This window comes from Penaeus chinensis, chromosome 12 (assembly GCF_019202785.1).
Source record: "Penaeus chinensis breed Huanghai No. 1 chromosome 12, ASM1920278v2, whole genome shotgun sequence".
Lineage (NCBI taxonomy): Eukaryota > Metazoa > Arthropoda > Malacostraca > Decapoda > Penaeidae > Penaeus > Penaeus chinensis.
The window spans coordinates 35,667,970-35,683,814 of NC_061830.1; the positions used below are offsets into that span (position 1 = coordinate 35,667,970).

The following is a 15,845-nucleotide window of genomic DNA, read 5'->3' on the forward strand; positions in this document are numbered from 1 at the left end:
AAGAAGGTAATTTTGTTTAGGATTGTATTATTTCATTTAAATTACTAAAATAAATTGTTTTTTCACAGGCTACTGCAGACCATATGTGGAGTTTAGCAGACCAGCTTGTTGATCCAGAGCGGCCTGGGGATTTCAATCAGGCAGTTATGGAATTAGGGGCCACAGTTTGCACACCAAAAGTATGATTTGTTGTAGTAGTTACATTTCATAGTTTGTTATTTGCTCAGTTTTTGTACGTATTTAATTCTTAAAATTATTTAAGTCTTAAAATATCTTTGATATATGATGAATCAAATTTTTCCAAATGGTATTTGGATAAACTGGCTCAAAAGAAACAACCTTTTATCATGTAATAATAGTGAATCACATATTACTTTTGCATTTTTTATTTTTTTTTATTACACTATGAGATAACATTCTAAAAACTTCCTTGTGATGCTCTGCTTCATTTGTTGATTACACTGCTTGTGATGTGATGTTACTAGATCATTACTGAAGTTCATTTTTATATACTGTTTATCACAGTTAGACCTAAATACTGAGTATATATTGATAATTATTAGATTTTGATAAACTTCATGCTTTTTTGTTGGAAATGTAAGGATTGAATATAATTTTGGAATGAGTGAGAGTATTTGAATAGCATAGGGAGCTCTGTTTACTTATTTTTAAGTACATGTGGATATTTAAAAGTGTAAATTTATACATAGCTTGTGTATGCGGATACATAGCTTTTGTGTATGTAGATTCACATTGTCAATATGTGGGAGAGGAAAGAAAAAGGAAGCGAGAAATAAGTGGGCACTGACATTTCAGGACCATAAGATTCTGGAATTATTAGGTATTTTCTTTGGGGACCTAATTTGATGAAACCTCCTCACAATCATTTTCTGAAGCTATCAGTGGACCAACATGTCAGAATGTGTTTGCAACCAAAGCTAACACTCCCTATCTGATTAACAGATCTATTTGCTGTATATGATTATGTGGCTTGAGCCTTATGCATTGTACATGTCATGTGTTCTGTTTATTCCCAATCTGATTTTGTGTTATGAAAAGTAGAGAAAAACAACATTTCAAGTTTTATGATTCAGTAAGACTGGATACTACCAAAGCTTTGTTTGTTTTCCAATGCAGGAGGTTTAGGATGGGAAAGGAAGAGCTCAGAGAAGGCAACACATTATATATATTGTATTTTTAAGATCCATAGAATTTCAGATATTAGCACCACAACTAATATATTCAGATCTGGATTGTAGAAATTGTTATTTTGATGCTTTGGTAGGTGAAGGGTTTGTTTTCTGTAGGGATGTGTACAATTACACTGAGCTAAGCTGAACTGACAGAATTCATGTTAGATCCCCAAAGAAAGTAACTATTTTTTCCAGTACATACTTTTATGTTATGACAACTTTCTATGCCTAGATTTTAAAATAATTTCTGAATTTTCTAGACTACTCTGATTTCAGTAGCATATGCCCTTATTTTTTTACCTGTACATCATCTATCTCAGAACTGTCAATTTTTCACTGCTTTCAGACTCCAAGCTGCAGCTCATGCCCATTGCAGTCACTCTGTGTAGCTTATCGTAGAAGTCAGGATGGACAGCAGAAGACTTCCATCAGTTCCCACTTTAAGATGGTTGGCAAGTCAAAGGACAAAGTAGATGAAAGTCTAGTGAAAGATATTGAATGCTGTGAGTACATAGATTTTTTTGAATACTAATTATATGCAAATGTATTCTGTTTTTTATAAGGGGCACTATAATTGTAGTTTGTCTCTAGTTTCTTTGTAATTTATATTTGAACTGAAATTGAGTTTCATAGCTGTAATGGTTTGTATCCTGTGCAGCAGCTGTGATAAAAGAAAACAAATTGGATTATAAATTTATTAATCTGAAGACAGTTGCGTGTTCCCAATATGTTATTTTGATGATAACTTACATCTTAGGGGAGAATGGCAACAGTTCACCATTTTTGGGGAAATAGAAAAGTAATTTCAGAAAAAAATGGTATTGATAGAATAGAGTAACTATAACTCTGCTTGCTTTCTCTTTGAAATTCATACATTGAGTATTGTAAATATACTCACCATTTTCAGGAGAAAGATGTAATGAAAATTAAATACCAAACTAGTAAATAAGATCCTCAGCATCTGGATTTATAATGTGATTTGTTTTTTTCAGTGCCAGAGTGTGATCTCTGTCTAAGAAAGGAAGACTGGGATAGCAGGTAATATTATTTTTTATCTTTTTGTAGGGGAGAGTAGTAATATAACATTTTGGTAAGCTTTTATGTGCTAGCCACATTTCTTTTTTCATGCTTGGGCTGGACAATCAGTGTAATTTGTTTAGTGGAAGTTTAAAGCACAACTTTGAAGTAGTTGATGCATTGGGGACTTAAGGAGACAAAAGTAATATATATATATATATATATGTACATTTTTATATATATGTATATTATATATATATATATATATATAAAATATATATATATATATATATATTTATTTTTATATATGAAATGTATATATATATATATACACACACACACACACACACACACACACACACACACATATATATATATATATATATATATATATATATATTTATATATTTATGTATATATTTATATGTATATGTATATATTTATAGATGTATAGATGTATATATATATTTATATATTTTTATATTTTTATATAATATATATATATATATATATATATATATATATATATATACAGGTATATATTTATATATTTTATATATATTTATATATTTATATATTTATATATTTATATATTTATATATTTTTATATAATATATATATATATATATATATATATATATATATATATATATATATATATATATATTATGTAATATACACATATCATACATATAGACATCAAACATATACATATATACATAGATACATATACATATAAATTGATACATATACCTATTCATACTTCCATGTATGCATAGAAGCATGTGTATGTGTATTTATGTGTGTCTATATATGTGTATATATTTATCTGTGCCTGCATATGTAATTTCATTAAAAAGGAAACTTTTTTTATGGTCTATTCAAGCTATTTAGGCACTTTAAAGGCAATATTTAATGAGTAGTGAAAATATAGTGATGAGTAAAATGTATCTGTGAATAAGGTTGGTTTATTACTTATTCAGAGGAAATATATGAATATTATTCAGAATGGAATAATGCTGACGCCAGGCTTGATTTGCAGTTTAGGAGTGCAGAATTATCCACGTAAAGGACAGAAGACCCAGTCTCGGCAGGAAACTTCAGCTGTTGTCTTATTGCAGAGGCCAAATGGCCAAATGTATTTTGTTCAACGTCCAAAGACAGGTTGGTATTAACCCCTTGCATCAGAGTGCTTTGCAGCCTGCATGTGGCCCAATACACGGGCTTTAGGCTTACTTGAGCAACCACTTTAGCGACAGGGATGTGGCTTGAAGGCTGGGTGCACACAAATGTATGTGTGGTGACAAGACTCCATGCCTTCCTTTTGCAATGTTATTTTCTCTTTTTCTGCATAAGTGTCTTTAGCTTTTTAGCCAATTTCCATTGTTTATATTTGTCTCTTAATTTCCTTTATCTAGATGGTAATAGACTCTTTTCCTTGCACAGACTCCATATCCTCTCTCTAGGTAGTCCATAACTCAGTGCAATAATAATGACAATGAGTAACACTTTGTTATTTGTTTATTTTTTGTATTTTTTCATATATTAAATTTTCTGTACTACTAACTGCACCGCTGGTCATGGTGGCCAGGAATAGGATCCTGAGCATGGAAATAGCATCCTCCCTGGAGCTGGCATTCTTCTAGTTATGGCATATGGAGGATATATTCCACACTTGTTTATCAATGGAAATAATGTAAAAGCCCCTTCCCAAATGCCCACTGAGTCTAATCACCCTCCAAGAGCTTTGTGCACTTGTAATGAGCCATTCCTTTCACCCAGGCCTTCAGCTGAAATTCTCATGACGGTAAGTTCCTGTCACCCTTGTCCTTAGACAGATTTTCCCATGGCAGCATGTTTATGTCACCAACCCCTCAAGCCAAATATTTTCATGATGTGATGAATGTGATGATATGATTAAGCATTTTTTACAGTTTAAGTGATTTTTAACATTAGAGATTTTTGCTTATGATTCTCATGAACACAATATTTGCTGTCATAAAGAAAAAGGTGGTCTGTACATCAGCAAATATGGTAATTTTTAAAATCTTAAAAATTATTTGCAGGGTTATTAGCCAACTTATGGGAGTTTCCCAGCATTGCCCTCACAAGTGAAGAGGAATCTCAGTGGGAAGAAAGTACTACTCAACAGCTACAGGAGGATTTTGCTGTTCCTGAGTCATATGCTAGCTTGAGGATATTTGTGTCAGATGTTTTACACATATTTTCCCATATTAGACAGACATACAAGTAAGTAAAGATTGCATGATGTTCTTAACTTCACTCTTTTTTTGGGAAAAAAATAAGTATATATTTAGAAATAAGTTCATGTTTTACAACTCTTATTGGAGATGATAAAGTAAAACAAACCTTGAAATTTGAGGACTATTGATTTTTAACTGGCTGTTTGTAAATAAAAGCTCACAATAGTTTCCAGAATGTTTCAGTGTTTGGTCCTATAGTTTCAGGCTGGTGTGGGCAGAAGTTTGTAGTAAAGCACCCTTTTCCATCCATGGGTCTAGTTTTGCAAGTGTTTATTATGATACACAGCATCCATTGCTAACATTAAAGTATATAAATAAGAACTATCTTTTATTTTATATTACAATTCCAGAGTGTATAAGCTATTATTGGATGATAAGAAGCCAGAAGTGATTTGCCCTTCAAAATATCAAGGTTCCCAGTGGATGACGAGAGAAGAATTCATGTCATCAGCAACATCAACAGCCATGAAAAAGGTAAGAAATGTTTACCCTCCAGCCTTTATAAAATTTACCCATTGATGCCAACTGTATATATTATGCAAATCCACTGATTTTAGGTTATTAATTTTATTTTCACATAGATGGGTTCGCAAGAGCTTAATTACCAAGGAGTCAATTTCTAGTCGAACCTGAGCTTTGTTTACTCATTCCCTTGATTATCAGGAACGTGAATATTCTTTTTCATTTCATTTTTCTTTTTTTTTCTTTTTTTTATTTCTCTCTCTTTTCCTTTTTCTTTTTTTTAAATGTTGTTTTTGATTCCTTTTCTTCTTCTTCTTCTTCTTCTTCTTCTTCTTCTTCTTATTATTATTATTATTATTATTATTATTATTATTATTATTATTATTATTATTATTATTATTATTATTATTATCATTTTTATTATTATTGTAATTATTACTATTATTATTATTTATTAATTGATAATAATGATAATGATAATGATAATGATAATGATTACTACTACTACTATTATTATTATTATTATTATTATTATTATTATTATTATTATTATTATTATTATTATTATTATTATTATTATTATTATTATTATTATGATGATGATAATAATAATATAATTGATGATAATATCAATAATGAATAAATTATAATAATAATATAACAAATAACAATAACAATAACAATTGATAATAATGATAATGATAATGATAATGATAATGATAATGATAATGATGATAATGATGATATTGATAATAATGATGATAATGATTGATAATGATAATGATAATGATAATGATAATGATAATAATAATGATAATGATAATGATAATGATATTACTACTACTACTACTACTAAAAATAATAATAATATTGTTATTATTATTACTGTTTATTGCTTTCTTTTTCTTATTCATATTCTTCTTATTCATATTCTTGTTATTGTGTGATTATGATTATGATTATGATTATGATTATGATTATGATTGTTATTGTTATTGTTATTGTTATTGTTATTATTATTGTCACTGTTATTGTTATTATTGTTATTATCATCATCATAAATACTTTTTGTCATAATATATACTTAACAAATGCATTAACTTACATTCTTATTTTATATATTAATTATACTATAGAAAGGAACTGTAAATGAGGCCAAGCTGACTGAAAACTTCCCCTCAAAATAGACTTGTACTTTATCCAACAATTTTTATCAGAAACCTGTCCTTCTTTGCAGATTCTTAAAGCTGTTGAATCATCTGAACAAAAGGCAAAGGTATTTGGTTATGCTATTGTTTGTTCATCTAATTTGTTTTCCATCTTACTTGACTTAACTAATGTAATGTAGATTTATGTAAAAATTTGGAAATATTCCTGACCTTATTTTCAGTGTTCAGTCTTCAATATTAGTCAGCAATACGGCATGGTTTCCTTCTGCTTTTTCACATTTGTCCAGTGGCACTTGTCTCGCTAATAGTCCAGGGTCTGTGTGGTGATTATAATATTGTTTTTGAATAAGAAAATAATGGGTTGAGTTAAAAAGACTAGTTTGGATTAGGGAACTGACTTAGCCTCTATATAATTGCTCTTAAAGTTTTTGTTATATTATCAAAGCTTGTAAGAGTGAAAGAGTTTTGCCTTGAAATTTTGATTTATTGGTAATTGATGAGGATGTGGAAACAATATTTCCATGTTATGAAACCCAAAATAGGTTTTGCTGTAATGTTAGTGGTTTGTACAGTTTTGAGTGTTACATTAGTTCTTCGAGGTGAAGATGCTGGGAGGGGCATATGATTTGTGATTGGCTTTTATTTACTAGAGGTTAATAGCTTGACTTGGCTTGGCTTGTTTTTTCTTATATCTGTAACTGTATTTCTGTAATAGTCAGGTATATATAATAAGCTGTTAAAGAAAGATATTGTAGTTTCTTTTACACATACAAGACTGTTTGGATTCTCTCTCCTGACCTCAATTTCCTTTGTTCAAGTTCAGTTTGTTATATTCTTGATGCTATGTTATCATCCCTTCTCTACCTTGCTAATATACCTAGTTTGTGAATTTAACATCCTATTTCTAGCTGGATATGTTATAGTTATTAAGTGCATTTGCAGTCTTGTAGGCAACCCATTGCCACCGGGTATGGCATGTACATACATGCCATACCCACTGTGAGTTTACTTTATTAATTGTTTTTACTCAAAGATGGCTACACTTGTAATAAGTTACCAATGAGCCAATTACAAGTACTGCCTGTCTCACCCATTTACCCTTTAACTTGATTTACAAAAATATATTAAGTCATCTTATTTTGCTTTTACTAATGTTTAGAACATTATAGTAATTATATTGTCTATAATAAAAATAAGACCTATATTTATAGCATCAGTAAAAAAAATCTAAAAAATCTGTCATAAGGTTTACTAATTGCAGAGACGTTTCACAAAAAAAAAAAAAAAAAAAAAGAGCTCAGCATTTTCCCAGTGGCATTGGGTTAAAGTAATTTATTAGTAAGGCACATGGATAAAGAATTCAGTTATTGCTACAGGTTCTCAATGTTGCCCATGGTTCTCTGATAAAATAGATGCTGTTTATGTCATAAATCACCCATTATTCTCTAAAAGAGAACAACTTTGGTATTGTATTGAAATCAGATGGACATGTATTTCATTAAATATTTACTTACATAGAATTATTACCAATTTAACCTCTTAATTCATATATTTTGACTGGTCATATTATAAGTTTATATTGTTTCGTTTTATATACTAGATTTAACCTGTTCAATCCTGTTAGTTTTGATGCTTGTATGGTAATATGGTTCTGATGCTTTTCAATAGACATTGATATCTATATGTGAATATAGTTATGTTTCATCAGAAAAAAAAAAGGTATGATCAACTGATTTTGCTTTTTACCATCATTTCAGGACAAGAAGCCTAAACGAGTTCAAGAAGAAAAACCTGTTGATGCTAAAAAGCAGAAAACAATATCACAGTTCTTTAACGCATCTGCAAAGAAGCAGAAGTAAAATGCTGCTTCAGCGACAGGCTGTTGTAGTGTTATTTTAGTGTCTTTGTTCTGGAAATGAAACTTATACATAAGAATGATGATATGCAGGTAGAGATATTATTATATTTAGAAAGTATGTTGTGCCATTGTATATTGTCGGTTTTATTTTTTTATCACTGAAGACAGTATTAAAAGTTTAGGTAGATATTGATAAAGACTGATAAAGTAGTTGCAGTTTTTGAAATGTTGAAGGATTTTTTAATGAAAAATTTAAGTGTAATGTACTCTATTTTTATAATTTTTAAATAAATTTTATAGATACAACCATAATCTTTTGACTAAAAATATCCTAGTGTATGTATATTTCTGTCTTTAAATAAAATGTGTGAAATGTTCACTGATTGTTTTCTAACTGTCAATGGTATGACTATATTGATCTCTGAGAATCATTATTCAGAAAATACAAACAACTTTACCATTCAATTATTGATATTTTTCTACTATAAGATGTTTATCAATATTTGGTGGCTGGTGCAGTAATTTTTTGTTGAATGTATATATAATTATATATGTAATTAGGGAGACAGCCAATGGAAATATAAGCACAAAAAGATGCTTTTAAGGTCATATGAATTTCAAGGTATTTCCTTGATAGGTTAAAATGTACATAAAATATGTATCTACTGATCTGCTTTCTTACATTTTCTTTTTTAAGCATTGACATCAATAATGTTTTTTTAACCTGATGTTGCTGGGGATGGCATGTACATACATACCATTTTCACTGTGTTTAGTTTATTGTCTTTATACATAGATGGCTCCACAAGTACTTATTTACCAATGAGCCAATTACGAATACTACCCACATCACCTTGTTACCCTTTTCCTTGATTTTTGGAAATATTTTCTGGCATCTTATATTGCTGTTAGTAATGTTAATAGCACTATGATAATTATATTGTCTTGATAACATCATCAATAGTGATAGCATTAGGAAAAAAAAAAATCAGGTGAGGTCATAAGGTCTACTACTAGACTCCTTTGTGGTTAAGCACTTGTGGACACAGTGCAGAGACCTTTTGTAAAACAACAGTGAACAATACAGTTTCCCAGCAATGGTGGATTAATATATCACCATGATCCAGTGAGGTTACATAATTTAGAAAAAAAAAGAACTTGTCAACACCTATTGTACAAATGAGTATGGGATATAGGAATACTTTATTAAAAATAGTAATGAATGAAATGAATTTTACAAGATGAACACACACACACACACACACACACACACACACACACACACACACACACACACACACACACACACACACACACACACACACACACACACACACACACACATATATATATATGTATTTGTTGTATATATATATTATATGTATGTCTATATGTATATATATATTTACAAATATATTTTTATATATATATGCATACACATACATATTCATTTACATTATATATGTATATATATATGTACATATATACATATATTTACAAAAATAGTTATGGAAACTATATATATATGTATATATACATATATATATATACATGTATATATGTATATGTATGTATACATATGCATATATATATGTATATATGTATATGTATGTATACATATGCATATATATGTATATATGTATATATATGCACATATATGCATATATATCAATATACATATACATACACACATATGTGTATATATGCATATATATACATATATATATATACACATACACATATATGTATATATATATATATATATATATATATATATATATTTGTATTTATATTTATAAAGCTCACTGTATATGTATGTTAGTTACCAGTGTCCCTGGTGAGCCAAAACTTAGACCACAGGGATAACTTGACATGAATAACATGGCAGGGCAATAATAGGGTGGGGGGTGAACAATATCTTAATAAGTAAAACTTTGAACAGAAATGCTGTGTAAAGCTGTAGATGAGATGACAAAACAAGGAGCATACAGTTTGCATCCGAGACTATAGTTCAAAAAGAATACTTCTTGATCAAATAATATACTGTTTGTTGTTGATATTTTATTCTTTGTACAATTGGTTGTGTTCTAGGAATGTACGTACGCATGCATTTATGTATATACACAGTATATATGTATGTATGTATGTACATTTATGCATGTATGTATTTGTATGTATGTATATGTAGTCATGTATGTATTCATGTATGTATATATATGTATGTATGTAAGTGTATGTATGTATGTATGTATGATTGTATGTATGTATATATGTAGCTTATTAATGTATGCATATATGTATGTACGTATGTAGTTATGCGTGTATGCATGTATATGTATGTATGTATGTATTCATGTATGTATTCATGTTTATATATGAATGTATGTACATGTGTAAGTGTGTATGCATGTATATGTATGTATTCATGTATGTATGTATGTATGTGTATATGTAAGTATGTATGTATGTATGTATGTATGTATGTATGTATGTATGTATGTATGTATGTATGTATGTATGTATGTATGTATGTATGTTTGCATGTATGGACATATGCACATATGTATATATATTAATGTATTTATGTACGTATATGTATGTTTGTATATATCTATGGATAAATGTATGTATTTATGTATTTATATGTGTACATTTATATGTATGTACACATGTATATATATATATATATATATATATATGTATATATACGTTCTATCTATCTATAAGTATATATATACACACATGTATATATGTGTATGTAGATATATATATACATATACATATGTGTGTGTGTGTGTGTGTGTGTGTGTGTGTGTGTGTGTGTGTGTGTGTGTGTGTGTGTGTGTGTGTGTGTGTGTGTGTGTGTGTGTGTGTGAGTGTGTGTGTGTGTGTGTGTTTGTGTGTGTGTTCATGTGTGCATGTGTGTATGTATATGTTGTATATATGTAATATACATATATATATATATATTATATACATACATATATATCATATATACATATATATGTGTGTATATATGTATACATATATACATATACATGTATATATATAATTATATATATATATATATATATATTATATACATATATATCATATATACATATATATATGTGTGTATATATATGTATATATATATACATATACGCATGTATGTGGTTGTGTAATTGCGAGTATATATACAATGAACTTTTAGTAGGACAAGCAAAAGTATCATATGACCAGGTACTTCCTATAAAAAGAATGTTTCTCTAATCTGTTACGGTTACATCAGCAAGTATGTATGTATGTTTGTGTGTGCGCATGTGCTACCATTAGTGAATTCATTGGATGAAAGCTTACTAGAATATGAAATAAGCGATTATTTAGATGCGACAAGGAAAGTCACTCTCTCCATGTTGAAAACATCAGACCGAAATCATTTTCCCTAAATAAGCAAATAGATATTTTGAAGCAGATGCCAGAATTCATAATATTTCGCCATTTACTGATGATTATGCTTATTAGTGTTACATCATCATCCTTACTTGTATCACTCTGTAGGAGAGTAAAAATACTTTCGCACAAACAAACATCCATTAGTATTCACTCAAGCCATGTAAGATCGAAACTTTAAAGGAATCAGCACTCGATTTCAACCAATTACCTTTAATCCATCAAACTCTTCATTGAATAACTTTCAGCCTCTGACTCGTCCGGGCAGCGGTAATAGCTACTGTCTATTGCAACCGATCCACATCGTCCATAATTTCATAGCATAAGTGGGTCGCGGTCAGAATTGCATCATTCTCCCGGGAGATTGATAACCTTCTTGGCAGTGGATAATAAAGTTGTCCCATAAAACACACAAGCAGGTTAAATATGCCCTTTTAATAAGCCAAACTACCTCGTCATTATCTACTCTTTCGACAGGGTTCGTCCCTTGTTTCGCCTGCTCGTCAAAAGGTAGATGTATTCATTGTGATCTGTGGATTTCTTTCTTTTAACGTTATTGTATTAAACCAAGGCGAATGTATGTGTGTGTGTGTGTGCGTGCGTGCGTGTACATGTGTGTAGTTTGTGTGTGTGTCTGTCTTTGAATGTGTGTAGTGTATGTACGTGCAGTATATCATGTGTTGAGAGTGTATGGGCAGAAAATAAGTGTGTTTAACTGTACGTGCGTTTACATAATATTTATTTTGTGTATTTCAACTGTGTGCGTATCCATGTGCACACGCATAATGTATATGTATGTGAATATATACAGACAGGTTCAAATGCCTTAATGTGTCAGAGCTGGAATGTTTATGTGGAATGTGGATTGCAAGTATCTTGTTGCTAGATTACTGTATATATTGTGTAGATAATTGAATGTGCTCGGATGTATCAGCGATGGACTGTATTAGGAATGATCTGGACGAAAAAGGCTCGACATGTGAAGAGGCAATAAAATCAGCAAAATGAAAGCGAGTAATAACATATAATTTACCTTACATAGAAGTGGGGATAAAGGTGCATTAATTTTCCAAAATCTTACAATACCAGGAAAGCTATCGGATTTAGTTATATATAATGGAATAATAATACTCATAATGATAGTATGATACATAAGTTTATTTTACTGACCAGATATATTGTCAACATTTCTGCCTCGGAAGATTATACTTTAGGGTTGGAATATTATTTGAAGGTTTTCATATCCGTGATGAGCTTCATTGAAGATAATAAATATTGTTGAATGCATAATGTAATTACAGTAAAAAATTATAGTTATTTTTGTGGATAGTTTACCATATGCGTAAGAAGTAACGCATATCTTGGAATCCCAGACAGCTATGAAGATGCCCACTTTTTCTCTTACACCTTTTTCCTTGTATTTTACCTTTCTCATATACTGTGGTTGTGAAATCTTTTATATCAGCAATGCTCTAATGAATTGCTTACGTCGGCATGCGAATTATGTCTTCGTAACTGCGTGCCTTCAACGTTCTCTTAGGCAACGGGAATTATAAAAAAAAAAAAAAAAAATCTCGGGCACGTCGATCAGCGAGCCCGCGAGCATTGCATACTCGCTCGTTATTCACCCTCATAAAGTCAAAATTAATTAAGAGTATTATTACATACTTCATACCCTCCCCTTCCTTCCCCTCCCCCCTTCCGAGTGGGTAGCAGGTCGAGGCCTGGGAGGTGATAGCAGCTGGAGGGCGACATTTACTTTCACTGGTGCCATGTTTGGGAGGCGGGCACCAGTTGTGGTTGGTTGGTGGTAGATGGGGCATATTGTGGTCCTTCCAGATGGATGGGGCATTGTGGGACTGGCAGTGGTTGCAGGACATTATGCCACTGGTAATGACAGAGGGCGCAGACTATGGCTGGAGGAGGTGATAGGTAGTCGCTGGGTACGAAAGGGCATCGACGTAATCTGGCGACCCATCTGGGAGGTGGCACATTTATTACTCTTGATATTTCTATGTGCTGAAGAGATAGATTAAATTATCGACAAGTGAAAATATAAATAAATAGATGAATATATAATTAGGTAAACTAATGCCCGGGTAAGCTGATTAATCTGTCTGTTACTTCTGAAACAGTTGAAGGCACAATGATCATGAATTATTTAAATGATCGTAGGTCCATGTAACGGTATCATAGGAAAATGCATTGCATATACTATAATAATAGATGGTAATTTTCTAGGTCCTTAACTCTTTTCGATTCACGGACTCCTTTAAGAAAGCAACGGAGGAGCCCTTCCCCAGAAATATTCATATAAACACAATTGTGTACAGTATACCTGATTTATTTGAATTTGATTGTCTGATACACACATGAGATACGCAAAGTATTATTAAACTTTAAAGTAAACAATCCAAATAACACACTAATATATAAGTTATTTTTATCTGTTCCTCATGGACCCCAGGTTAAGAGCCCTTACTGTAGATCATGAGAGTAAATCACCTACTACGATAAGGCGATGTCTAAAAGTAATACAAAGAGGAAACTACATTGGACTGTTTTAGCTAAACTGCCGTTAAGCGCGGGCTCGCCTGATGACCACAATTCTGTTTCTCAATTGGGTTCACCTAACACTACTAAGCTAATTACTGTCTGCTTTTGTACGTGGCACTGAAGGCATGATATCTAATTTTCTTCAAAACTCTTTACAAGAATATAAAACGCAAAGCAATCTCATATTACATTATAATTTCTTTGGTGTTTTCTAATGGCCGTGGGCGAAGTGTAGCGCCCTGCACACTGGAATGAGATTAAGCTTCTGTGCAGTTAAGGATACACGTAACCTATAATTCGTATCCTGAATGTGTCATCATCAACCAGTCCAGTATTTTGATTCAAAAGTTTGGTCGTTAAACGTTCTTTTATTACCAGGGATAAATAAGAAGGAATTGGTGGGAATATTATCATGTAAATCTAAACATAACAGGCACCCCGGGAGAGACATTCAAAAATCCATTTGGCAATTACTTTGATAAATGTGACCCGCATTCATCTTTTAATTTGATACGCATAGATATGATATACTGACTCGAACAGCCTTCTGGTTATGAATAATAAACTACAGGAGACAATAATAAAATCAAATTTTTTAACTGAACTCTGATTCGTTAAAAATACTTGACAATTTATTTTGTTGAAACGTGGGCGAGGAAAATCTTTATATTTTTGGACATGTGAAGTAACTTTGGGTAAGATCTTAAAATTTGGTTATGGAGTAAAATGCACAAAGGAAAAAACGGCATGCGGAACAGAGTAACACGAAAACCTTACCGAGAAACCAGATCATCCGTTACACAAACAGCAGTTAAGATGAATCAGCATATATTAAGAACCACAATATGACTGATTTAACTATACAGTAATTTTACTTGATTTTACTTTTTAATTTTCTTCAGCGCCCCGACAGGAAGATTAAATTATTGAAAATCTGTGGCTAACCATGAAATGAGCATTTGCATTTACAGCTAATATTCATATAGAAAGTATATAACACTTAGAGCTCGTCTGAATGACGTGTGTTTTCAAAAGCGTATGAGGAAATGGAATTCTGAGCAACGCGAGTTTGTGATGATCCTGGCACTTTTGGAGGGAAGTTCGCCATCGGACGCCTCTCCACGTCATCCAATAGTCTTCGGCAAGACTTTCCCGCCAGTTTTTTTCCAGTGATTAAATTTGCGGTTGAAACTCTAAGCCCATCCGATAAGTAGGAAATGAATTGCAAATTCATCTTGTTCTGAATATCCTCTAGACTCGAAGCTCATAAAGTAAGTATCGAGCCCAGGCGTGCCAGTGCGCCCCGTAAGTGGTGCTTAGTGACAGCCTCGCCATGGGAAGTTGACTCACGCACGCGTGTCCAAGGCGTCCTAGGCAGGCAAAAAAAGTGCGTGCGTGCCAAGCAGTGCATCGATGTGCGGGTATGTCAAAGAGTTCCCGCTGTTTGCTAGATGCATCCTTTGTCTACACGCTTTTCATCTTCTTCGATCGATAAAAAAGGAAATGTCGCAGCGCACATCCCGGATGCGCTCGTAATCAAACGATATTTTATCCCGCACGTACGACGCTCACTCATCCGCCCTCGTGATGGATGGGGCATGCGCGGTGCCCGCCCGAAAGGCGCAGACCGCAAGTCATACCGCGACCGCAACTCGCCGGCTGCGGATGCGGGAGAATAAGGCGGCGGAGGCGAGAATACAACGCAGCAACAAGATTGTCGCAGATGCATTCTGAATACGAAATGAAGATGCGCACACTCACAAATGCGTTTATTTAGAATATGATATTTGTAGAATTATTGCCCAGTAAAATATATATGCTTACACAAACACACATATACATATATATACGTATATATATATATATATATATATATATATATATATATATATGT

General features: G+C 31.7%; 1 protein-coding gene across 2 annotated transcripts in view; it reads left to right on the forward strand.

Moving 5' to 3' along the window:
• Positions 1-8,275, forward strand: part of LOC125031166 (adenine DNA glycosylase-like) — a 13,743-nt gene extending 5,468 nt beyond the window's left edge. For both annotated transcript variants that reach the window (XM_047621733.1, XM_047621735.1), the window contains exons 5-12: positions 69-179; positions 1,540-1,696; positions 2,186-2,231; positions 3,253-3,374; positions 4,277-4,460; positions 4,825-4,948; positions 6,174-6,212; positions 7,863-8,275. In XM_047621733.1, the coding sequence (XP_047477689.1) occupies positions 69-179; positions 1,540-1,696; positions 2,186-2,231; positions 3,253-3,374; positions 4,277-4,460; positions 4,825-4,948; positions 6,174-6,212; positions 7,863-7,964 (885 nt within the window). In that variant the 3' untranslated portion in view covers positions 7,965-8,275. The remainder of the gene's footprint in view (positions 1-68; positions 180-1,539; positions 1,697-2,185; positions 2,232-3,252; positions 3,375-4,276; positions 4,461-4,824; positions 4,949-6,173; positions 6,213-7,862) is intronic.
• The last annotated feature ends 7,570 nt before the right edge of the window (positions 8,276-15,845 follow it).